This window comes from Blennius ocellaris (genome assembly GCF_963422515.1).
Source record: "Blennius ocellaris genome assembly, chromosome: 24".
In the NCBI taxonomy this organism is placed as follows: domain Eukaryota; kingdom Metazoa; phylum Chordata; class Actinopteri; order Blenniiformes; family Blenniidae; genus Blennius; species Blennius ocellaris.
Genome location: NC_137673.1, coordinates 8342684 through 8369768, shown reverse-complemented (window position 1 = coordinate 8369768; position 27085 = coordinate 8342684). Strand labels below are relative to the sequence as shown.

At 44.8% G+C, this 27085-nt stretch overlaps 1 protein-coding gene across 1 annotated transcript; it reads left to right on the top strand.

Moving 5' to 3' along the window:
• Nucleotides 1-1169: 1169 nt before the first annotated feature.
• LOC308147607 (gamma-aminobutyric acid receptor subunit beta-3-like) lies at nucleotides 1170-24113 on the top strand (the record flags this gene model as incomplete). The annotated part of the gene is made up of 6 exons (XM_080519856.1): nucleotides 1170-1375; nucleotides 4553-4635; nucleotides 7219-7356; nucleotides 13949-14101; nucleotides 19998-20245; nucleotides 23748-24113. 6 exons carry the CDS (start codon nucleotides 1170-1172, stop codon nucleotides 24111-24113), a joined length of 1194 nt encoding a protein of 397 aa, XP_080375982.1.
• Between the last annotated feature and the right edge of the window lie 2972 nt (nucleotides 24114-27085).

Here is a 27085-nt window from a genome sequence, read left to right as displayed (position 1 = left end):
CTCGCTATGTAATAATCCCCTGCATATTTTTTTTAATAAACATTGTTATTGCAAACTTATTGCAAAATGCGGGTGCTCTACCTTTTTATTTATTTATTTATTTTTTAAAGAAAATGTAATAATTGGGCGCATTATGTAATAAATCATCAAAATGTATGCCTTAATGAGAAAGGCCATCGTACCGTCAGAATAATATTAAGCTTTCCAGCTTAATTTGGATTTATTAAAAACAAAACAAAAGAAAACTAGTATGATGTTTTGTTGCTCAGGCTGAAATCAAAAACAACTATTCATTATAATGGAGAATGTTTTTCACAAGCGAGAAACAAAAGTTGTCACCGACGTAAAAAAAAATGATGGCGCACTGAAATTTTGCAAGACATACACATGCAATCTGCATTATTTTATGCAATTATAGATGATACAAGGGTGAATAACACTAAAAACAGACATGACATATTGCGCTATTATGACATAATATGGCTCTACACACCTGTATTTTGTAATAACTGTTGCAATATGTAACAAGTTATTACAAAATACGTCATTTTTGAGTTTAAAACGTATTCCATTGTTACATAATGCGACATGGCAGTGTCAAATGGTGCTTTCTTATTTTTCTTTCTTTTTTTAAAAATATTTTAATGATTTAAGCGTTGTTTCGCCATTGTCCACCTTTTTACAACTTAAGAGGACCGAGTATATTTTAAAAAGGCGGTGTGAGAACCAACGTCAACTACAGATGCGTTTCTTTTCTGGGAGCAGGTTTATGGAATGGTCTCAGTGACAACTTAAAACTGTGCAAATCACCATTCTGCTTCAAAAAAAACAGTAAAAATAAAAATAATGAATGGTTACAATGAACAATAATTTCTGTTACTTCGGTTTGGTTGGGTTTTTCTCATGTATGTTCCTTATTCATTTTTTCTCCCGTATTACGACTGCTATGTTTATTTATTTTTCTCTCCAGTTGCTTTTTTAAAATTTGAATATATTTTTTGTATCACTGGTGTCTGGGGTAACGGGATTGGCTAAAATAAGCCTTGGCTTCAGCCTATACCCATTTCGGCTACAAGTATATTGTGGTGCACTTATACTGAAACTGTAACCGAAATAAACCATTCATTCGTTCATTCATTCGTGTGTGTTCGCAGGACTACACGTTGACCATGTACTTCCAGCAGTACTGGAGGGACAAGCGGCTCGCCTACATCGGGATCCCCCTCAACCTGACGCTGGACAACAGGGTGGCCGACCAGCTGTGGGTGCCCGACACCTACTTCCTCAACGACAAGAAGTCCTTCGTGCACGGCGTCACGGTGAAGAACCGCATGATCCGCCTGCATCCGGACGGGACGGTCCTCTACGGCCTCAGGTGCGACGCACTGCGAACGGGCCGGCCCTCTCGGCGCCGACGCCATCAGCGTCCGGGGGTGCTTTGAAGTGGGCGAGTGCCTTTTGTTTCGATGGACTCTGGTTTGAACAAAGGAATTTAAAGAAAAAAAACTAAAAATTCCTCCCTGAACGTTGCAAAGCTTCTGCCACTTCCTGTATTGAGGATTTTGGCCATTTAACCACGACAACCAATAATAATAATAATAATAATAATAAACTCCTGCATGTCCATACGAATGTTCTCCCATTGTTAACGTTTATAGTGTCTTGCTCTCACAAAAACAAAACGACAGCGCCAACCCGTGGCCCAACTTGCTAACTACATGGTTTTTCAGCAGTTCTGCCGTTTCCACGGGAATTCCGAATGTGCAAATAGTTTCAAATGGTGTGCAAACCATTTGAGTCTTTGTCGTGTCAACAGGCAATACATCAGAAAATATATCTTATCCACCAGTGAAAATTTTGCTTTCATCTCACTCGTACTCACTTTGTACATTTAGACCGAGGTGAGCTTTGATACCGTTATTTGAAATCAGTTTCTGTATTTTATCCACCGCGTTTCCAAAACTCTGCCACTCATTTTCTTCGCTCGCCGCCTTTATGATCGGATGGAATCAGGGAATTTTGGGGCGTTTGTGCCCTTGAGCTGTGCCTCGGACTCGACGGGGGAACTCGTACTTCGGAGAGTCTCTTTGCAGGGATTTAAACCATACGTGATGTAAACTGATGCCGCAGGTCATTCCTCTGCCCTCGAGCAACAAGACGCCGTTGGCGGCAACCGGGAGCGAGTCTCAGGGTCCGAAATGTTCCCGGGTGTCCCCGGTAATTCTGTGTTTAAAGCCACATTAAGGCACCGCCGTCGTCCAAGCCGGGAACTTGGCAGCTCTCCGCCGCCTGTGCAGCCAGCGGATTACGATTATGTGTCGTGCTCAAGGGCACGCCGGCTATTTGACTCGCAGAGGAGAGACTCTGCAGTCAAAGATCATTCGGGGAAAAGAGGCGTCGAGCTGGTTTTGAGTGGAGCTCGCAGCTGTTGTTTGGTACTCGTTTCATAAAGCCCTTGTTTTGGATCCATTGATCTTCCTGACAGGCAGGTGCAGGCGAGCTGATGTTACCTATGAATATGGATGCAAAGCTTTGAATTATTAGCGCACAAAGCGAAAATATATTTGGGGGGAAAAAAACCCCAACCTTGGATGTGTACTGGCATACTCGCGCCTGTCAGCGTTGATAATTTAGAGTCAAGCAGCCGTGCTCGATTATGCAAGTGGAGTTCAGAGCGTTTAGCCTCGTGGGCTACTTATAGACCTCGGAGGAGATCAAAGCGATACGAGAAACCAGTTTCAGGTGAAGCTCACGGCGAAAACAGACTCTTATCACACCTCATATTTGCCGCTGTGCTGGTTTTTTTTTTTTGTTTTTTTTTAACGATCAAGTCAAGATGCAAGTTCCCGACAGCCATTCATGTATTCAGGTTGAATTTGAAAGCGCGCATGTTTGTCTTTTGTCTCATGATACTTGCATAACTTTGGCGAGATTGTCTGGTTGCAAGCTACACTTTAATGCTGGAATAATGAACGTCTCCTAAGTTGAATGTGTGCGTCTTCTCTTGAGCAATTATTTTACATACCAGCCAGCTCCCCTTTCCTCCGGTGTCCCCCAGGGCTCTGTCCTGGGTCCCATTCTCTTCATTATCCAGCTTCTCCAAATTGGCCTTATTTTCCAGAGAAACAATCGACAATTTCACTCAACTTTACCCTTTTAACTACATGTTATTTGTTTTTTTTTATAACATTGGGTGTGTCTAAAATCGCTAGTTTCCATTGCTCGTGAACAGTGATCCTTTCAGGGTATATTTTTTAATGTGTGACATTAAACATACAGTAAAGTCTTGTTTATCATTTATAATAAAATAAAATAAAAAAATACTCCTGATGTAATTCCATTGATATTTATACATTGTGCGGTTCGTTAGCATGCTAACCAGCTAGCACCGTCCTGTCCCATCTTGTTAATCCCGTCTGATACCGATTAAAAAAGACGAATCAAATAGTAAAAGTTGAAGCTTTTAATTACAAAAACTGAACCAACATAAGACAGAAAAGGAGAATTACCAGAGTGACGCGACAGTGACTCACTGCTGCCACCTCATGCTCAAAAGTAGTATCGCTGAAATGTTACACTGCGTTTTGAGGTATTTTTACTGGCCTGAAAAAGTGAAATTACAACATTAAACAATATCTCGGGGGGGGGGGAGGGGGCAAAGGAAAGTAAAACATCTGGCGAGGATGCTAGCAAATTATGAATTGCTGCATTGGAAAGAAAGATATTCCATTTCTTAAAAGGCTTCGGGTTTGTTTTCAAGCGTACGAGGGAAGAATTCAGGTTTCCCCGAGAGTCGCGGTCGAGTTTAAGGAGCCGTTTCAAGAAGACGACGATGACGAATGATTACTAATCAGCTATGGCTCGTTTCCATTACGAGCCACTGTGCTTGAAATCCAGGTTCGTCACTGTAACTCTGCAGCGTGTTGCAGTGATTGCCACACGTCAGGTTACGCTGCAGTAATTTCAGCAGTATACCAACGCCACTTAAAGCTTCTCCCGCCGCCTCACCAAGAGTCCCAGCTGAATGGAGACATCCTGTGGCGAGCTGCCAAGCAGCCGGCTCTTAATCAGGCCAGACTTTGCCTAAATCACTTGAAATTTGCATTTTTTTTCTTCGCCGCTCATTTTAACTGCCTGATCGTCTGCCGTCGCTGATAAACAAAAGGAATACCTCCCCGTGACCCAGTTCAGACGAGCCGGCGCTGGAAACTCGCGTTTGCCTCCATATCTTTTTTGCTTTTTGGTTTGTTTCGTGCAAATTTTCCACTTAGTCACAGGATGGAGGGCACCGAGCGTTGGACTGCGCTCGCCTGTCTGATCTCTGGCTCCACTGTGGATACAGTTACACAGTCAGCGTTTTGAATAATCTCGTTTCAGACTAAGCAGTAACACAAAACCAAGCGAGCACGGACAAATGGACGTTGAGTTTCCTTTAAAGACGGCGTGGCGAAGAAGTCGAGTGTGCGCTAATCCAATGATCCTTCCACAGCTGCGTACCTGCATTATTGTGTAATACATTCTCTCTCTCTCTGTGTGTCTCTTCTTCGTACAGGATAACGACGACGGCGGCGTGCATGATGGATCTCAGGAGATACCCCCTGGACGAGCAGAACTGCACGCTGGAGATCGAGAGCTGTGAGTAGAAAAAAGGCCGACCGGAGCGGCAGGCGTGGGAAGCCGTTCCACTTCCCCCCCCCCCCATCGTTTGTTCGAGATCTACACAACGAGACGAGGGGCGTCAATCTACAGCTTGTGTGGGAAGTGTCAGTTCAAGAGGGATAAAACTCAGGCTCCCTGTGATAAAAAAACAAAAAAAGTCTGTGAAAAGAAAACCTCAAAAAGGTTGTTGTTGAAACTTTTCCCGAGCGAGCGGCGTAAAAACCCCAGGAGATCTCATATAGCTGCACGGGCCTATGGATGATTGGCCCATTCATAAATCGACCATCCATCATCCGTGTGTCCTCGGGGGGGGATGGGGGGGGTTCGCTTCATCTCCGTATCGGCGAGTCATGAGTGATCGTGGCAGAACAGCCTCCCCGTAGCAGTGCAGCAAGACTAAATAAAAATAGTCCTGGCCTACATCCAAAGTTTCACCGAATGAGATGATGCCAGCAGCGGTGTTTTGTTTTTTTTTCTCTCTCTCCACTATGTTACCAACAACCTGAGGGAAGCAGCAGCTAAAAATAAAATCGCAGATACATTTGCGAGTATCCACGAGAAACTGTTGCAGAAACCGAAGTAGTTGGAAGCAGGTTTTGATGCCGACAAGCATTTTTTTTTTTTTTTTGAGATAAAAAAGATCAAAACAGCTAAAACGACATATCGTGACACAGAAGGCAGGGATGATGAATATTGCAGGGAGGGGAAGAAAAAAAAGTCGTGCAACATAAAAATCGAATATTTGATAATGGCTATGCTAAGCTAGTCAGCTGTTTACAAACAAAGTAATAGTTTTATATACCATATCGGACATTTTTTAAATTAGATCCAACCATGTGACTAAAAATACTAACAAAAATAGGAAAAAACATCCAAAATGACAAAATCACTATAAACCTAAAAATTGCTATAATAGTTAAAACTGTTCTATTAGGAAAATGCTCTATAAATAGCTAATCTGGCTGAAACAGTCAAGGTGTATAAAATGGATAAAACGGCAAAAACCAAATTAGGTAAAATTGAGAAAATAAGCTACAGAAGCAAACTACAAATAAAAAAAAAGCAAAATTTTTTTCTTTTTTCCCCCGCATTAGCATGTTTTGTGCTCCAGACAAATTTCATTCGGTGAAACATTGCTGAAAAAAAGGTTGCAGACATTTGTTATAGTGTTTAATAAAAAATAGCAAATCCAAGATGATAAACGGTCACACTTGACATCGTCTCTGTCGCGGCTACCAACTCGGTGATGCTAACCAGCTGCTCACTCGCTTTGGCGGTCTGCCAATTTGGCCGCGCGTCAAAAGCGATCGGGGCGCTTTCTCGCGGAAGACGACACTATTCCACGAAGATGAACACGGGGTTGACGAGTGAATCAAGACGGCGAATTTGTAAGCCAGAAACATCCAATTGGACGACGCTAAAATGCTATTAGTGGAAATGTTAGCCGTTTGAGTCTATATAAAGGTATTGATCAGATCGCTTTTTAGGGTTGAGATTATATTAGAATTTACTGACGGTGCTTCCTCTAATGTCCTGCTGTGACGCCATATTGCCTCAATTAGCCATGTGTTACGGTGTAGCATGCTAGTCAGCTAACCGCTAGGACAGGAACAGTAGAACAAACCAAGATGATGACAAAAAACGCGAGGCTACATGGCACCGAATAATAAAACAAGACAAATTCAAAAGCAGTTCAGCACCACGGAGAGCGACCACATCATTTTCAAACCCACTTTAACTATTTCAACTCATGAGAGCACAGCGGGCTACTAGCTTATATCAGTAGCGAGAAAGTTGAGTAAAACTGGCACAGCGGTTCACAGACGGACGCGATTTCAATGTGAAGTACAAGGGCAGACGACGAGCTCTGTGCTCCGCGGACACACTGATAAAGTTCAGTTTTATCCGTTTATTAAATGTAAGAATTAAATATTTGACGGTGAAAAGGTTCAGTGGACTTTGTGTTTTATCCTCAGTCACTCGAGAGTTGGAGGCGGAGGAGCGACGAGGCTTTTATCAGGATTTACAGCCATAATGTAGAAATACACTTAAACTATATCACGCATGTATCATAATAAAATAAGCAGTATAAAATTGAGAATTTCCGTACCTTACCATCGGTAAATCATCTCAATTGCAGTTTTTTTTTTTTTTGCAGAAGTCTTTCCCAGAGACTCACTTCATTCCTTACCAAAAGCAGCTTTTACACAAACTTTGTCACAATCGATAATTGGTTCAGTAGCAACGTTTTACGCGGATCTATAAGTCTGATATTTGAAGACATTGAACGCAAGAGATGAACCTGGTTCAATTGGCCACCTCGCCATCGGCGCCGCCAGGTTCCCTCGTCTCCAAAAAGTGCGGCGCAAGGTTCAAAGTTTGCGTGCTGCTTTCTTGGAAGCAACTTCAAACAAGTTTAGTTTTTTTTTTTCATTTCCTCAAAATGACAGCCCAGTTGGACGATCGGCAACGCTGCATATCTTGGTCTCCGGTGATGGTTAAGACAGATGGTTACACCTTGGTGTGTGTGTGTGTGTGTGTGTGTGTCTTCCCGTGCAGATGGCTACACCACAGATGACATCGAGTTCTACTGGAAAGGCGGCGAGTCGGCCGTGACGGGGGTGACGCGCATCGAGCTGCCGCAGTTCTCCATCGTCGACTACAAGCTGGTGTCCAGGAACGTCGTGTTTTCCACAGGTAAACGCCGCGTGTGTGTGTGTGTGTGTGTGTGTGTGTGTGTGTGTGGGCTACAGCTTGTTGCAATAGAATCCCTTTGGGAATAATACGCGACGCGCTGACAGGTGGACGCCACATTCCAGAGGATATCGTTCATATCCGGCCCATTTTCAAGCCGACTGTTTCAATCAAATGTTCTGTTTCGCGAAGGTTTTTTTTTTTTTTCTCTCTCTCTCTCTTCTCCCCGGTGCCAGAGCTTGATCTTGTTGATCTCAACTCCTCAGAGCCGCAGTTGTGTTTGTCAGCGCTTCTAATTGGGTTGAAACGAGGAAACCCGCCGCCTTTGAAGTATCCCTCAAGTAGCGGCGGATGCGAGCGCGCTCCAAACGGTGCCGAGCCACGGGAAAAAAAAAAAAGGGCGCCGTAAATTTCGGCGGCGGTTGACCTCGAGAGGTGACGGATTAACGGTTTTGGTTTGGGGTTTTTTTTTTGCCTGCCGACACAACCGATCGATTTGATCGACGCATCCAACTTAAATCTTTCTCGCCGACATGAAATAGTCATGATCGAACGAGCAGCTCGGGAGGGGGAGGAGGAAAACTTGACTCATTATTCATGAAGAGTCGGAACAGAACGTCAGCTGATCGGCTTTCATTGGGACTGCGGTTTGATCACATTTGATCAAAGCTCTGGCAACGTAAACAAACACTCCGCTGCCCGGAGGTTTCACAAGAGAGTTGCTCCCTTCTGGTCCGGGGGGGGGGGGGGGGGGGGGGGGGCGGAAAACCCGCTAGCTTTAAATCCTGCAAACAAAAAAACAAAAAACAAAAAAAACAAGCGAGAAAATGGAGAGATCGCCAGTCACCATTTTGTAGCTGGTCCGAATCTTTTCTTATCGCCCCCTAATGGATTGGAGGTGTATTGCATTCACAGGCTGTTCATTTCCAATCGAATTGAAACTGGTTTTTCGGCCGTCATTGCTGGTAATTCCCGAGGGTTGTTCCGGGTTCCAGAACCTGTTGATTACGGGATAATGAAGTGTCGAAACGTCGCGCGGACGCGCGCATACCTCTCGACGTAGGCGTCGTTATTAACTGGCGACGAGAAACAAAAACCAATCGAGCGTTATTTATAGGATCACGACGGGCAATTTTATTCCCAGAGTGTCATCTTTAAGTGTGAGTCATTACAAGCTGAGGGAGTTACTTCAAATAATTAAAAAAATTATAATAAATCACCTATCACATTTCATGTTTTATTAATTCACGTCGGTATCGCCGAGCCATCATTTCCTACGAGGTTGGAGTTTATTGTGCCGCGCACCGCTCCCTAAATTAATCAGGTTTTTCATGTGCCCGAGATACGGAACATTATGGACGCCCCCTAAAAACAACGGCCGTATAATCCGTCAGCCGAGACTCGTTTCGGGAGCTCTTGAGCTTGTGTGACATTTCGCGATATGACTTGTCACAAAAGTCGCGGCCATCGGGGAGAGTTCCGCTTTCTCCGAAAAGGACAGTCACTGTAAATCACTCTTTTGTCTGGTTTTATTTATTTTACATTTCAAAAGCAGAAACACTGTCTCCCTCGTTTTTTTTGGGGTATTTTTTTTTTTCCTATTTTGTGGGCGCGATCACAGCAGAGTTGTTTGCTTGAAGCGGCGCGTCCCCCCGGAGGGTGGCGACTATTAAAGTTTAGTGTCCGGCGGCGGTCTGCCCCTGTGCTCTTGGCAGGAGGTGCGAGGAACATCAAAGGCTCCCCGCGAGGCCGGCTAATGATCAGGGGGGTTTTTTTTCGACACTGCTTGTGCGGCTCGCCGGCCTTTTTTGCGTCGCTCCATCTTCCTCTCATCTCCTCCTCCACTCCGACCATCTCCAGTAAAAGGTGTTGCTGGATGCCAATTACGGTACTCTTGGGATTCGGGGCATTATGTATTCATGCAAAATGAGGCGCACATCTTTGAGTAAAGTGGCATTTAGGAATGCCCCGATACCGATGTCAGGATCGAGTTCAATAGTGGCATCTGGAGTTCTGGTACACGTGAAAGTCCGCGGTTTGGGGATTCTCTCATGTTAATGGAAAAAGTAAGACAGACTGTAAATTATGTTCTGCCGAAATATCAATAGGAGGCGAAAGATAGTTCGTACGACACCAGCAATCAGGGCAATGACGCTTATTAGCTTAACTGATCAGTAGATAAAGTCGTGCTGAGCTGTGCTACATGCTAAAGAGTTTCAGGGCTCACACACCAGTGATGCTACATGCTCCATACTACATGCTAAAGAGTTTCAGGGCTCACACACCAGCGATGCTATATGCTAAAGACTCTCAGGGCTCAGACACCAGCTAATGCTACATGCTAAAGAGTTTCAGGGCTCATACACCAGTGATGCTACATGCTAAAGAGTTTCAGGGCTCACACACCAGTGATGCCACATGCTCCATGCTACATGCTAAAGAGTTTCAGGGCTCATACACCAGTGATGCTACATGCTAAAGAGTTTCAGGGCTCACACACCAGTGATGCCACATGCTCCATGCTACATGCTAAAGAGTTTCAGGGCTCACACACCAGTGATGCTACATGCTAAAGAGTTTCAGGGCTCACACACCAGTAATGCTATATGTTCCATGCTAAGGAGTTTCAGGGCTCACACACCAGGGACGCCATACACGAAAGAGTTTCAGGGCTAACACACCAGCAATGCTACATACTAAATGCTACATGCTAAAGACTCTCAGGGCTAAGACACCAGCTAATGCTACATGCTTCAGGGCTCATACACCAGTGATGCTACATGCTCCATGCTACATGCTGCATGCTAAAGAGCTTCAGGGCTCATACACTAGTGATGCTACATGCTAGAGAGTTTCAGGGCTCACACACCAGTGATGCTATATGTTCCATGCTAAGGAGTTTGAGGGCTTTCACACCAGGGAGGCCATACATGAAAGAGTTTCAGGGCTAACACACCAGCAATGCTACATGCTAAATGCTACATGCTAAAGACTCTCAGTGCTCAGGCACCAGCTAATGCTACATGCTAAAGGGTTTGAGGAGTTACACCATCGATGCTACATGAGAGAGAAGTTTGGGGCTCAGACAAAAGCGATGCTACATGCTAAAGAGTTTTGGGGCTCACACAACAGCGATGCTAAATGCTACATGCTAAAGACTCTCAGGGCTCAGACACCAGCTAATGCTACCTGCTAAAGGGTTTGAGGAGTTACACCATCGATGCTACATGAAAGAGAAACTTGGGGCTCAGACAAAAGCGATGCTACATACTACATGCTAAAGAGTTTTGGGGCTCACACAACAGCGATGCTACATGCTAAACGTGATTAAATAATGGCCGATAAAGTTTGGTGCGCGTACTTGTACTCTTCCTTTAAAAAAGTGGTATCAATCCATCCCAATGGCATTAAAAGCATGTCGATTCATCCATTAGTTCCACAGCTTCAACTTCATTGCAGTAACAACGGCTTTAAATATTCACCATGATCCATATTTCATCATTCTGCGGTAGTTGGCGCGTGTGCCTGGAATATTCCTTTAAGTTTGTGTGTTTTGGAAAACATCCCTCATTAACGCCTTTTTGAAAAATGGCCCTGAAAGACTTAATTTTTAATTAATGTAGCGCTCAAGTTCATTAATATGCCCCAGTAGTCTTGTCCTGTGCGCACACAATGATACATGCATTATTCTCCGTAGGAAATCCCACTCAGGATCGGCCGGCAGCGCCGCATTCCGATCCGGAATAATGTTAACGTAGTCAATAAATAATTAAAGATCCAAAGACACATTTTTACTGATATTTGACAAGATTTCTCAACGTTGCTTTACATGACAATGGGGCTTGGAGCCTCTGAAAATGCAGCGTTTTAGAATTGACTGCCAAGGGTTGCTTTTTGGAAAAGGCTCCGTCTCCGTGTCGACAGAGTTGCAAATTAAATTCTAACTCTGAAAAATAACTTAAGCGTTTATAGCTAGTCTGCAGCCAGCGCTCTTATTTTAATCAGTCTCGTTTAATAAAATAGCTGAATTGTCCTCCACGCATATTTTCATCATGATGTCTTCTAAAAATGAAAAGAATCGAGTAATAATGAGAAAAACGACCATCATGGCTCCATTTGTTTTCTGGCCATATCCATCCTGAAGCTCTCTGGCGCCCCCTACAGGCCAGATTCATATTACACTTAAAGACAGATTTTGAGGATATAGAACAGGTTACAGCGAGTCTTGCAAAAGTATGAAGACATCTGGAACTTTACTCCATACTCCCCCTAGTGGTTTGGCACGCTCATAGTAGCTTTGAACCAGGTTTTTATGCGGGTCTGTGTAAATTAAGATTTTTTTTTTTTTTTTTAAGAGGGAGAAATATCCGTTTTAGTAAATGTCTGGCTGCAGAGGTGGACAAAAGATTTTGTGTGATTCGAATCAAAATAAAAAAAAAAAACTACACAAGGTACATTATGTATTATTAATCAAAACCGCTGCTGCACCTCCGTGTTACATAAAACCAATCGTTTTCATAACGTTGCCATGTAAACGCAAAACTTTTGCAAAACTCCCAAAACAACCCGTTTTCGGTTTTCTTCTTCTTTTGCCTTCGTAAACGGCGAGAACGCTTGCTGCCATCAAACCACATCGCCGGATCCACTTCCCTCCCCTCGCCGACCTCGCACGCGGCGTTCCCATACACTCCGCCCACGCCTCTTTCGCCGGTGGGAACACTCCCGCATCCCGTTGCCGCGGCGACGTGAAGCCGCAGAGGAGTGAATGGGCTATTTTAAGGGGCGCGCCACAGCCTGTTCCCGCGCTCACGCTGGAAGGAAGTGTCCGGTTGCCGGTGCCAGAGCCGCTGATCGCCGTCCAAATGGAGGAGGAGCCTCTCATATGATGAATCAAGGCAGAGATTGTGCAACGGCGAAGTTGAGCTCTTGGTTTGGAACAAAGCTTTATGTCGTCGATCTCAAAGAGATATTTGTATAGTTGGGAGGAAATTAATTGCCTTGAAGCCCCGTCGTGTTTCAAGACGATTAAATTCAATAAAGATTAACATATCCATCCATTCTTTGTGTAATTAACTAGTATATTGTGTATTTATGCAGTAAATGAGGGGATAACCAGCTCATTAATGCTCAAGTAGACGAATTTGTTTGCCTGGAAAGTTCCACTTAAAGATTCTATACGTTTCAATATTCTTCTATAATTTGTTTAAATAAAAACAAATTAATATAATCTGGTTCGGAATGGATGAGCTCAGGGGTGTCAAACATTTAGAGTTCATGTTTGGGCCATACTGACATTGCATAGTAACGACAAATCCACATAATCGCAATTAACAGAAATAAATTGAGTTTATAGTCTTTAGTTCCCACCGTGAGGCATTTGGGGACCGTGGGAAAAAAAAAGTCACCTAAACTAAGCTATTTTAGCAATTTAATCTCAAATTCAAAACAAACAATTTGATACCTAATGTTGAATTAGTCAAATATAATTTGTGTTCATCATCCAGGGTGTCACGTATTTCTTGGTTCATCAGTAATGTGGGTTGGACGATGATAAAAAGTGCCACAATAACCTTGAAATTTAAACTCAGAAGATGAAAAGGTCGACATTTTCACAAAGCCAAACAATATGACGGAAAATCACTACAATTTCAGCATAAAGCCAATTTTAATAGTGCGAAATACAGTGAAACGTCTCGAAACTTCCCCTGTTGCTGTTCGCGCCTTTTAAATTGTTGCGTGATCCTTTAGAATGATAAAAGTGCCTCTTTGTCGGCTACAAAGGAGATCAAAGTGAGGGAAACGTTCCTTGAACGTCTCCGTTCCCCCAAACAGTTGTTTGCGGTCTGGACCCAAGCGGCGCGCCAACTGCTGCAGCCGCCGTCTCCGCGACAACCGAGCGCGTCCAATGCATTGTGACGCACTGAATTACTCAGTGCCGCCATACTCGCCGGGGCGAGGAGTGCCTCGAAACCGTCCAATCAGAGGCCGAGTAGATACTGCTTGACGAGCCGCCCACTTTTAACACGTTGCCGTGGTGTTTTTTTTTTTTTTTTTTCAAAAAAAATTGCACAGCCGGCTCTGAATCCCTAATGAGACGCCAGCGTCCAACAGATCGGACCCACGCTTTGCACAAGTGGCACCCACGGGTTGGAAGTCGCGGGCTCCACTTTTCAAAATGGAAAGAGACGGATAGAGACGCAACTCTGGGAGATTGTTGGGAGAGGAAAAAAAAAATAAAAAATTTACGCTCGGGAGACGAGACGGATCAAAAAAAAAACAAAAAACAAAAACAAAAAAAAAACCGTGGTGAAATCTCCTTAATGTGTCGCGGCGTCGTTTGAAACGGGGTGTTTTTGTGTGTGATGTTGGGTGGAGGTGGAGAGGAGGGGCGCAGTGCGCAGCGAAGAGGGATACTCTTGTTGTTACCATGGCGATAAATCCAACCCATGCTGCCGGTGGGTTGCCATGGAAACTGAAACAAAAACAGGAGCTGTCCCTGCGTGCTCCTCGGAATAGAAGTCAGATAATTCCTCCACCTTCTGTGTGTGTTCTTCTGACCCCCCCCCCCCCCCCCCCCCCACCTCCACCCCCCCAGGTGCCTACCCTCGGCTGTCCCTGAGCTTCAAGCTGAAGAGGAACATCGGATACTTCATTCTGCAGACCTACATGCCGTCCATCCTCATCACCATCCTGTCCTGGGTCTCCTTCTGGATCAACTACGACGCGTCGGCAGCCAGAGTGGCTCTGGGTAAGAGACTCGGAGGTGTGCGTGTGTGTGCGTGTGTGTATGTGTGTGTGTGTGTGAGAGAGACAGTCCGTCTCTCTGCGTTAGCGCCGCGATCTGTCCGCCGAGCATCCGGCCTTTCACACGTTGTCCGTCCGAATCAGTCGCCAAAACCCAGCGAGACCCGGGCGCACGGAATAAAGGAATAAAGTGGAAACATGCAGCTTTAAAAAAACCCAAACATTTGGATGGAAACGTGAAAAGCAAACCCTTTTCGAAACGCCCCATGTGACGTTTCGAAAAAGCCCCAACTCCGTGGAAACGGAGGGGTGGGACAACTTTTTTTTTTTTGAAAACACCCCGCCTCAGTTGGAAACGGGGAAAATCCAACTTTTTGAAGAAAAAAAAAACGCTCCAACTCCGTCGAAATGGAGGAGATCGGAACTTTTTTGGGGGAAATGTTCGAACTCCGTCTCCGTGCCGATTGCGGAAACCGCTCATGCGCACCAACGGTCGTAGCAACTCGCTATTCTGCACACGCTCAGTAGCTGGACACATTCTCTTGGTACTTTTATTTTGACGTTCACCGTAATAACAATCCAACTTGGTCATCCTAGCACAGTGTTGTGTGTGGCTTCATTTAAAAAAAACTACCAACAGCGCCAACCCCTGGTCTGGAGTGCAAACTGCAGCATTTTCCACCATCCCTGCCATTTCTATGTAAACGGACATCGTTTTCAAAACACTGCCGCGTAAACGTGAAACGAAAACAAAATGTTTCTTTTACACGTTTCCACTCGCCGAGCATCCGGCCTTTCACACGTTGTCAGTCCGAACATTTTTTTTGAAAACACCCCGCCTCGGTTGGAAACACAAAAAAAAAAACGGTCCAACTCCGTCAAAATGGAGATCGGAACTTTTTTGAAAAATGTTCGAACTCCGCACCGACGGTCGTAGCAACTAGTTGTTCTGCACACGCTCAGTAGCTGGACACATTCTCTTGGTACTTTTATTTTGACGGTCGCCGTACTAACAATCCAACTTGGTCGTCCTAGCACAGTGTTGTGTGTCAAAAAAACTACCAACAGCGCCAACCCCTGGCCTGGAGTGCAAACTACAGCATTTTCTACCATCCCTGCCATTTCTATGCAAACGGACCTCGTTTTCAAAACATTGCCGCATAAACGTGAAACTTTTATGAAACGAAAACACGCAAAAAAAAAAAATGACACATTTCCACTCTCCGTCTTTGCGGAGGACCGGCCTGGGCTCAGCGGTCACTCGCCACCCGGGGAGTCGTAAATACATCACGTCTCTAATGAGCGTAATTGGCGAGCCCATGTGCGGGTGCAGAGGCCGACGAGGCCGGGGCGACGGGAGCCGGGTGGCCAATTACGGGGCTTCATTTCTTTCATTTGCGCGGCGGCGCCTCTGCGAGTTGTCAGGAAGGAGTAATGCTGTAAATGATCGAGTTACAAGGCGGCTGAAGTGGGAGGGAATGAACAGAAGTGACCCGGTGAACCGACAAAATCTTCGGAATCCTGCTGCTTTTTTGGATATATTTTACTGGGATTCACTTTTTTTTTTTTTTTAAAGCCTGTTCTACACATTTTGTTGTAGTCTATGGTTGAATTCCAGATTTTCTGATAAAGTTCAATCAATCGCAGTCAAAATTAAATGAAAAAACCCAGAGTTCCTGGACAGTTTACTGTATTTTTTTTTTAATGAATATTTTAGTGAAACTCCCATTTACTTTTCTTTAAAACTTCCATGTTTTCCAGACGTGCCACTAAATCAAAGCTTATCGACTCAGCGCGAATCGACTTGAATCAATATGGACCGTTGCTTACTCAAACAAACCGAAAAAGTCAATAAATAAATTAGTTTAGTAACAATGACTCAGCAGAAAAGGGCCAGAAGCCTCGGGAGGCGGAGCACAGATACGCACGTCTTCATTTTGATCTCAAAAAGAGGCTGAAACTGAATATCGAGGGCTTTTTCTCCACCACGAGAAACTGTTTTTGAAACAAGCTATTGATTCTTTCGGCTTTTTAACACACGAAACCCGGTCCTGGTGATCGAAAACCAAACTGAACCTGGTCTTGGCTGCAGAGAACCAATCGAGGCCTGCTATTTGTGGCAGGGAAACCCATCTAAACCCCGTCTTCACGACAGAAAACCAATCTCAACCTGGTGTTGGTGACAGGAAAAGCAATCTTGGGCCTCGTCCTCGCGACACAAAACTCTTCCAAACTCCAGAGAACCAGTTGTAAATCCAGTCTAATCTCCGGAAAAGCGGTCCGATCCCAATCCAGAACATCAGAAACGAGTCCAAAACCTATTGAAACGCCACAAAACTTCATGTAAACCCGGTCTTGGCTGCAGAAAACCAGTCTACATTCTGTTGAAACTGGATTTGTATCTATATTATACCAGAATTGCGCCATTTATTAATCCCTTGATATTCTCGTGATTATGGAAACTGTATTCCTGACCGTCTATAGACACGAAAGTTAGTGTGGAAGATCAATCCATAATGAGGACCGTACCGGCGATATACAGCTCAAGATACTTTATATACAGGAAGCAGCAGGCGTACAATCGAATCGTTTGTTACTTTGGAGACGGAGGTTCTCCTTCAAACTACTACAAATGGCTCGCAAACTAATCCGGTTGCGAGCCATTTCCCCCCCCCCCACACGGTCGGTTACTTCATAATCAGATTTGCGCGCGAGGCGAGGCAAGGTGTGGGCATTAGCTAGCGCCGGAGCACTTTTCCCACCAGCGTGTAATCGGAGACCGCGGAAGCGAAGTCTTTCTGGCGCGGCGAGCCCCCAGCCGGTCGCCCGACGAGTCGGCGTGGTTCAATTACAGCTGCTTTGATTCACACTGCCGGTTAAGAGTCGCTGCCATTTCACAGCGTTCCGACATGGTTCTTTGTTTTTTGTTTGTTTTTAATGTAACACAGAGCCGTGTTGCTAATGGGCCTATTGGCGCGTGATTAGAGGAGATTTGATTGCGTTGTGCCTTTGCTGCAGCTGTTAAAGTGGGGAAAAAGAGACTCGGGGACGTGGAGGATGGTCGGTGGAGGGGGGGGGGGGGGGGTGTTAGGGTGGGTTGGGTGAAGCCCACCATTAAGTGATGGCGAGATCGGGGCAGATAAATGAAGAGGGAGAGAGACGGAAGGGGAGCGAGCGGCGGAGAACAATGGGGCAGGAGACAAACCCCATGAATCTAGATTCCTCCCCGGAGATGCGGCGGCGTGATGAAAAAAGAGGGGGACCCCCCCCTCCCCCCACCCCCCCTTGATTAAATTGTCCGAGGAGGAAGAAGAGAGGAGTGAAGGACGGAGAGTAATAGTACAGCAGAGAGAACACCTATAAAGAAGGAGGCTGTCGTTACCAAGGGGAAAAAAAAAAAAAAACATCAACAACGGAGATTGCAGCATCCAATAGAGGCGTGCGTGCACCAGCCAGCCCGCACGTGCTCACACACGAGAAGCGCTAAGCCTTGTAATGTGCCAATAAATCACACCAAGAGCTAGATTGACCTTAGCGATCCCCCCCCCCCCCCTCTCCCCCCCCCCCCCCACTTGTCTCTTCACTGTACTTTATCGCACTGAAAACCGTGTGTGTAATAAGCGGGCCAGCTGCTGATAGGCTCAATTTATTTTCCCGCACGCAAGATACAGGCGCGGCGACGTGTCCGCCGCCTGTCCGTAACCAGATAAGACGGCGTGTTATTGCCTCGCCAGAGGTCTGGGGGGGGGGGGGGGGGGGGGGGGGGGGGGGGGTCCTGCACGTTTATTTGTGGCGCCGTGTGTGAATAAGTGCGTGCGTGGTCCGGCCGGCAGATAAGGTCCCGACACGAAAGCCTTTCAAAGTTTGCCGTCGTGGTGTTGGCGTTTTGCATTGTTGCATTGTTTGCATCACGTGTTGGGACGTTATAAGAAAACCCTAGAATGTGGTGCCGTGGTATTGTAGAGTCTTGCTACACAGCCGTAGTATGGGTTTGTATGCTTCTAGGAACTAAATGGTGTTACAAGTGATTTTCAAAACCGGAAATACAACTAGGCACCCTTGTAATCTTAATTTAGACTGTAGAAAACCAGTCGGATCCAAGTCCACAACTTCAGAAATGAGTGTAAACCCATTTAAACTTCTTCGCTACAGAAAACTAGTCCAAACTGAAGAAAACCAGATTAAATCCAGCTTAAGTTGTATAAAACCAATCAAAACCTGGTCTTAGCAACAGGAAACCAACCTAGACTCCACAAAAAAATATCTAAATCCCGTCTGCATTGCAGAAAACCAAGGTGAACCTGGACTCAGCGACAGGAAACCTGTCCCAACTCCAGAAAAGGCCATCTAAATCAAGTCTAAACTGTAGAAAACCAATCAAAACATGGTCTTAGCTACTCAAAAAAGGTCTAAACTCAAGAAAAAAAAGTCGAGATCCAATCTAAAGTGTAGAAAACCAACCTGAATCTAGTCTTACCTATAGAAAACCTGTCCAAAAATCCAGAAAAAGCCATCTAAATCCTGTCTCCGCTGTAGAAAATGTGTCCCAACCTGATCTTCGCTCCTTGAAAAACCAGTCCAAACCCAGGAAAAGTACCCTAAATCCAGTCTGAAACTGTAGAAAACTAATCCAACCCTGGTGAAACCCAGTGGGAGGCAACGTGAAAAGAGTCTAAGACCTCACTCGGGTGACACGGATCGACTGAAAACCGCATGGTTGTCGGCGTCGCGCCGGTGTTTTACCCAAACGGATCACGGGGCTTTTGTCAACCGGGGGGATTGTCAACGCCGTTCTCTACCTCGGCTTGATGTAAAGAACCCGGTACACCGAGCTCTTCCGAAGACCCGCCGGCCTTCAGCCATTCGGGCACCGCCGCAGCATCCCAGCAGGTGTGAAGGTGCCTTTTACTTTGGAGGGCACGGAACTCCCCCCCCACCTTCGCCACCCGCTCCCCCCTCTGTGGTTAAGGTTACCCACAGCTTGGGGGTAGACACTATTCTAATGAGTTCTTTCTGCCCGTTTGAATCCCAATGAGGTCACCGTGTCCGTTCATGCGAGTCATCAACCGCCAAAGCAATCGTTTTTACAAGTACATGCTTTTTTACTCTCTCTCGCTCTCTTCAGTTTCTTTAAACGCAGCACAATTATTTCCGAAGTCAAGAGCAGGAGGTACTGCTACGGTTTCTATAGCAACACCTGTCAGACGCGGGCCGGAGGATTCCTCCCGCCGTGACCCGAAAGGTTTTGCGGGCGAGGCCAATTAAGACGCCGATCGGCAGGTTGGGCAGTGTTTTTCAACCGCTGTGCCGCGGCACACTGGTGTTTCCGCGAGATCTCGTCAGGTGTGCCGTGGGAAATGATCCAATTTCACATTTTTTTCTAAAAAAAACATTTGCTCTCACAGCCGACAGTGTGTTGCAGAGTAATGATGTATAAATACTCTTCGCCGATAGATGGCAGCACAGAACTTTGCCGTTGAAATGGAAAGTGACAGACGTCAGTCTGGTTAATCTCCACCTCCTGCTACCATCTTGTATCAAAGTACTGAGTCAGTGACAGTGATGGAGAAGTTTTTGAAAAGGAAGAATGTGAACCAGGATCTCAGCTCTTCATCCATCAGGTCCAGGTTTCACACTGAGGGAGTCACTATTAAAAAAAAGAAATTGGGAAATACTTTTTTTTCTGTATTTATTTGATTCCTGTTGATAAAACTTTGATGAGAATGACTTTATATTGTTAATAGAGGCTACAGAGTTTCGGGTGGTGGTGTGCCTCCAGATTTTCCCAAAGACAAAAGTGTGCCTTGGCTCTAAAAAGGTTGAGAAACACTGATGTGGGGTATCGTTGGGTATCGTTGGGTATCGTGTAACGCCGTCGGGGCTCATGGTTCTGCCCTCAGGGATCACCACCGTGCTGACCATGACCACGATCAACACCCACCTGCGGGAGACGCTGCCCAAGATCCCCTACGTCAAGGCCATTGACATGTACCTGATGGGCTGCTTCGTCATGGTCTTCCTGGCCCTGCTGGAGTACGCCTTCGTCAACTACATCTTCTTCGGGAGGGGCCCGCAGATGCAGAAGAAGCTGGCGGAGAAGGCGGAGAAGGCCAACAATGAGCGGGCGGCCAAGTACGACGCCGCCAGGGTGAGTCGGAGGGAGCGCCGGAGACGGAGCGTCGTGGAGCGGGCGGGGGCGGGGATGCGCGGTTTTTGGGGTGTTTGGGCGCAGCGGCAGACAGAACAAAAAAAAAACCAAAAAATACAGGGAAGGTGTGAGTTTCACTTTCGCGGTAGTATCTTGTTTTCCAAGATATTCGCTCCGCTCGACCGCGCCAACTTGAAAAAACCCAGCTGGCGGTGTTTAGTCGGCTTTGCTCATGTTTGACGGAGGTTTTCTGAACGTCTGCTTTGGCTACATCGCTATCGCGCCACAGCTAACACACTGGAGGAGAGTCTGTGGAAAGTTGTATTTCTAAGCTATTACACGATTTTCACACACAAAAAAAAAAAAGACGAATCAGAATTAGTCTTCTATGCGTTTAATTATTTTTCAGTGTTGGCTGAACATGACTGGAAACAGAAATGTGAATATTATAATATAACAGTTTTAGTCGAGAGTTTTTTTTTATAAGATCAGGAGTCTGCAACCTTTATGACAAAACAGCAAAATTCAATTTACTTGGAGCCGCAAAACAGCCTTTGATCTTAATAGTTTAGTTTTGTAACACATACAAAAACCCTTATGTCACATTTATGAAATTCCATTACATTTTCAGCCATTTTTGTAACAGATTTTAGAGGTTTCAGCTTTATTTTCGAGTATTTTTCAGACAATTGACATTTTAGAATAGAATAGAAATCTCTCTTTTTTTGCCTTCACGCAGAATGAATAGAATTAAATTTGAATATCAACTAAGATGGAAAGAAAATTGAATGTTTAACGTTCAATATGAATATGTAAAACAACTTAACAGTGACCAATATAAACGCAGAAGGGAACAGCATTTTCTTCTCTTTTATAAGCTGTTTTGATTTTTCTCTATTCATTTTTCCATTTTGAAATTCTAGTTGTTGCATTTTTTTCCCCCATTTTATTTATTGTGCCTTTTTTTTTTTTTATCCAATTTTTGAAAACTACAAAATGTTCACAGGATAACTTAGTGAAAGCTTCAGGGAGGAAGTATTAGACCTTTTACCCATTTAAAAAAAATAAATTCTAGTCATGTCGAGCCAATATCGAAAAAAATAATCATATATATATAATTGATAATTAGCCAGTTTTGGAAAACATTATAATGGCCTGTCAAATTAAACGTCCACATACAAGAAAATAAAGATTAATTTGAACGTCGTTCATTTTCTGGTAGTTTTTGAACACAAAAATTATTTAAAACTTTTTTTCCCCCCTGCTGCTCCACCCAAACTTGTGCACCATCCGCTTTAACGTCCCCCTCACTGGGGGGGGGGGGGTTTCTCCTAAATGTCTCTTCAAGGTGAGAATGTGTGTGTATTGATTTATGTCCCTCAGGAGGCAGGTAGTCGGACCGCGTCCCTAAAACGGTCCAATCAGGTTAAAGGTCTTCGCCACTCGCGCTCGGTGAGTCGATGTTCCGGCGTCGCCGTCAAACGCATGCTGCATTGTGGGCATGAGCTCCAAAAGCCACGGTGGCGAGGGACTTCCTCGCCTCACTTGCATGAACAGCCGCCGTTACCGACCGACTTTGTGTTGCATGGATTATCATTTCTCCTGTGTTTAGTTACTTTATTGTCCGATTTGACCAGATTAACAGTTTATAGACGTCTTCTCGGTTAAAAAGTCCAGTTTCACTCAAATTACTTCGATTTTTGGAGACAATTGGCATCTTTCGAGCATCTAATTCTTATTTTACTTGGATTTAAATCATACTGCAAGAATTTAGATTTTTTTATCTATTTTTTTTTTTTTTTTAAAGCGAGCGGAACAAATATATTTTCTGCATTTACGCAGTCAGTTCACCAGGTGGAGACAAACTTGCACAAAAATTGTTTTATTTTTTTTCTTTAGATTCAAAATTTCTTTTTCCAACTGTTGAGATCCGTAGGAAACTTAAATTGTAAAAATATGTATATATTTATTTAGAGTCTTAAAAAGATTTAAACGCATCGAGAACTCTGTATTTTGTGTGCTAGATTTACACGACAGTAGTGCCCGACGTGGAACTTTTCGAAACTGTTCCCACCCCACGCAAACGCCTGTGTGCCCGCACCGTTTAACGTGAACGACGGACAATAAAGATGGCGATCCGCTGCATGTCCGCGTCGCCATCTTTTTTTTCTTCTTTAGATTCAAAATTTCTTTTTTTCCACAACATGTTAGTTAACAACTGTTGAGATCCGTAGGAAACTTTAAAAATTGTAAAAGTATTTATATCTTTATTTATGTCAACTATCGTTCTTGTTTTAAGTCGTTTAATAAAATAGTTGAATTATCCTCCACTTATTAGTCTTTATCATGATTTCTTCAAAACATCGGAAGAATTTCAAATCATACCAAGAAAAGCGACCCCAGTTGTGTCAAGATATTTCCCAGAAGCTCTCTGGCGCCCCCCAAAGGAGAAGTTCGTATTACACTTTGAAGAAAACTGCTTTAGAGGACATAGAAAAGGTTTTTTTCCCCGAGTCTTAAAAAGATTTAAACGCACCGAGAACTCTGTATTTTGTGTGCTAGTTTTACACGACAGTAGTGCCCGACGTGGAACTTTTCGAAACTGTTCCCACTCCACGCAAACGCCTGTGTGCCCGCACCGTTTAACGTGAACGACGGACAAAAAGATGGCGATCCGCTACATGTCCGCGTCGCCATCTTTTTTTTCTTTAGATTCAAAATTTCTTTTTTCCATAACATTAATTAACAACCGTTGAGATCCGAGTCTTAAAAAGATTTAAACGCATCGAGAACTCTGTATTTTGTGTGCTAGTTTTACACGACAGTAGTGCCCGACGTGGAACTTTTCGAAACTGTTCCCACCCTACGCAAACGCCTGTGTGCCCCCACCGTTTAACGTGAACGACGGACAAAAAGATGGCGATCCGCTACATGTCCGCGTCGCCATCTTTTTTTTCTTTAGATTCAAAATTTCTTTTTTCCATAACATTAATTAACAACCGTTGAGATCCGAGTCTTAAAAAGATTTAAACGCATCGAGAACTCTGTATTTTGTGTGCTAGTTTTACACGACAGTAGTGCCCGACGTGGAACTTTTCGAAACTGTTCCCACCCTACGCAAACGCCTGTGTGCCCCCACCGTTTAACGTGAACGACGGACAAAAAGATGGCGATCCGCTACATGTCCGCGTCGCCATCTTTTTTTTCTTTAGATTCAAAATTTCTTTTTTCCATAACATTAATTAACAACCGTTGAGATCCGAGTCTTAAAAAGATTTAAACGCACCGAGAACTCTGTATTTTGTGTGCTAGTTTTACACGACAGTAGTGCCCGACGTGGAACTTTTCGACACTGTTCCCACCCCACGCAAACGCCTGTGTGTCCCCACCGTTTAACGTGAACGACGGACAATAAAGATGGCGATCCGCTGCATGTCCGCGTCGCCGTCTTTTCTCGACGCGAGTTCTCAACCCTTCTTCCCCGTCCGTCCCGCAGGCGGAGCCGCACGGCCACGGGAACATCCTGCTGACCACGCTGGAGATCCACAACGAGGTGGCGGGCGGCGAGATCACCACCAGCGTGGCGGACATTAGGAACTCTCAGTCCATGGTGCAGCTGGACAGCACCGCCTCGTCGCACATCCAGTACCGCAAGCAGAGCGGCGGCGTCGGGCCGCGCTCGGCCAGCCGCCACTCGCTGGACCGCGCTGCCCAGATGAAGCGCAGCCGCCTGCGGCGGCGGTCCTCGCAGCTCAAGATCAAGATCCCCGACCTGACGGATGTGAACGCCATCGACCGCTGGTCGCGGATCATCTTCCCCTCCGTGTTCTCGCTCTTCAACCTCGTCTACTGGCTCTACTACGTCTGATTCCGTCGACGCGTTTCGTCCTCGTCCCCGTTTGACTTTTTTTGGGTATTTTTTTTTTTTCTCGTTTCGTTTCCTCATTTCATTTGTTTTTCTTCTTTTATACACGATGGAATCCGTCCAGATGAAGACGAAAAGTGGAAGAGAAAAAAAAATAGACTTCTTGAGTTTTGGACCAACTTCTCATCAAAACTTCTTTTTATATTTTCAGTCTTAGTACCGAGGTCTTTTTATGTTTGTCTTGGGTTTTTTTTTTTTCTTTTTTGAAAGTACGTACTGTAATTGGGACTTGTGGTCATTTCCCGACATCTGTTCACTCAAGTAACGTGTAAATAGCAAGATACAAAGCCAGCAATTGATGAAATAGGACAGTATTTACAGTATTTGCAAGAAAAAAAACACATGCGGTTTAAAAGGAACAATTCTTATTCTTAAACTACAAATCCTGAAAACTTTTACAGCACACAGGTGATCAGATAAGTGCAGGCAATTCCTCCCTATGCACTTTCAATGCATGTAATGATCAGCCGTAGTGAAAAGACAAACACTCCTCTTTGCCTTTGCACAAACTTTACAAACTGGTGTGTATTTGTTTGCAACATTGATCCGGTGAAAAAACAAACAAAAAAACCCCGAAATATTCAGGATGATTGAGACTCAGGTTCTCGGCACCTTTTGTTAGTTTTTTTTTTTTTTGTGGTTTTTCCTCCAAAAGAGAAGCACAACTGCAAATAAAACTGCCATTTTTTTTTTCAAAGTTAGAGCGACAGAATTGCACTCGGAAAAAAAAAAAAAATTATCCGACTTCCTCTAAATAAAAAAAAAAAATTTACAAAACTGTTTATTTCAAAACTACTGCCAAGGGCCTTTCAAGGCGACACAGTTACTACTGCATCCATGAGATACTCCAATATTTTTGTACTCTTGTCTTCAGGTATTTGTTTCTTCTCCCACCGTGTTTTTTTTGGGGGGGGTTTGTTTTTCCATTTCTGGGCTTGACACCGTCTCTTTTGTGGTGTTGGAATGAAAGAAACCTCCCCAAGTTGTTTTTGTACATAAGTACATACGTGTGTACATGTATATATATATATAAATATAAATATATACTGTGTGTACGACCCCAAAATGATCATTTTGTGATTGTCACGCTGACGCTAAACTGTCAGAATAGTAAGAAAATGTGTTCAACAAAGAAAGACAGTTTGGGTTCCGGAAGCATTTGTGGGGCAACTCTGAATACATTCCTCCATAGAAGCGACCATCACTGTACGTACGTTCCGCATTTTAAACCAAGCGATGCAAATGGGTTTCACAGGCGGGCGGCGATAACCGCGTCCGCCGGGGGTAATTATAAGCACATGCTAGCATTGAATGTATCAGATCCATTCTTCAGGGAGAGGATAATGAGCCATGGTCACCCATTTTTTATTTTTTTTTTCCCTCCCAACAGAATGTAACAGAACCAGAGAGGGGAATGTGTGCATGTGCATGTGTGTCCGGTGGGGAAACGGGAGGAAAGGCAGCGTGCGGGATCGGAAAAGGTCGTCCGTTAAATCACTTTATTTCCTGTTTCGTGCAACAACAGCAAAAAAAAAAAAAAAAAATGAAAAGCTCTCCCGCCCGACTCGCGTTACTTGTGTGCCATCGAACACTCACGAGAAAACACATGTACGAGGGAATTAAAAAAGAAAAGATAAAAAAAACCTGTAAAGATGTACAGTCCGATTTACGACCAAGAACTGAATGTAATGTACTTTGGGATTGTTGCTGCACAAATGCAATATTGCGTACTGGAAGCAGGATTGACCTGATCGAGGTACGGGGCTTGATTCCACGTTCCAGTCTCGTTCTCTACTGTGTAGACGGGGCAGAGTGCAAATAGGACGGCGGGGTGATGGAGGAGGGCGCTGTGATGAAGCGATACCTTTAAATGGAAAGTCAAGGGATTCCACCCAAGGTTGGATCTTGGCCCCCGACGGATGAACCGCATCTCTGAACGTTATCGGTTCAAACTGAACGGCTGTTTGCTCGTCAGATCATCAAACGTTTTGAAGGTGCTATTTTGTAACGCAAAGTAGCATTTTGAATGAAGGAGACTACCTTGTAGAGATTACCTAGGCCAAGACAGACCAAGACCAAGACTAAAGAATCCCAAGACAAGACTATGATGAGAGTGTCCCAAGACCAAGTCAAGACCGAGACCAGAGTGTCCCAAGACTTCAAGGGGCCAGGACGGAGTCTCGAATAAGACCAGAGAATACCCAAGACCAAGACCAAGACTAAGGAATCCCAAGACAAGACCAAGACTAGAGTGTCCCGCCACAATAAGGGGCAAGTACCGAGTCAAGACGAAACTAGACCACCCCAAGACTGAGACCAGAGTGTCCCAAGACTTCAAGGGGCCGGGACCAAGTTGAGAGTAAGACCAGAGAATACCCAAGACTAAGCCAAGACCAAGACTAAGAAATCCCAAGATAAGACAGACTAGAGCGTCCCAACACATTAAGGGGCACTTGCGGCCAAGTCAACACCAAAACTAGAGCATCCCAAGACCAAGACCAGAGTGTCCCAAGACTTTAAGGGACCGGTACCGAGTCGAGACCGAGACTAGATCATCCCAAGACCAACATAAGACCAAGACCTGAAGGTACTAGTAATTAGTCAATACCATTTTAGAGCGTCCCAAGACCAAGACTCCAAGTGGTCGAGACCAAGTCAGACCGCTCACGAGAATTAAAATACTCTAGCTGAACGCCGATTGGCTTTGGCTTTAGGAGTACTGAAAAATTCCGTAGTCTGAAGGATGCAACACCCAGGCACCACAACTAGCTAAGGGTGCCTTCACACCAGGATAGTCGGGGACTCTGTTCGACTGGGGAGAGGGACGCCCAGAGGTTTGACACCTTCATGGGGTTTGTTTTGCTTTCACACTGACTCCGTTTGATCCAGACCAGAGTTTGAGAAAGTTTTCCACC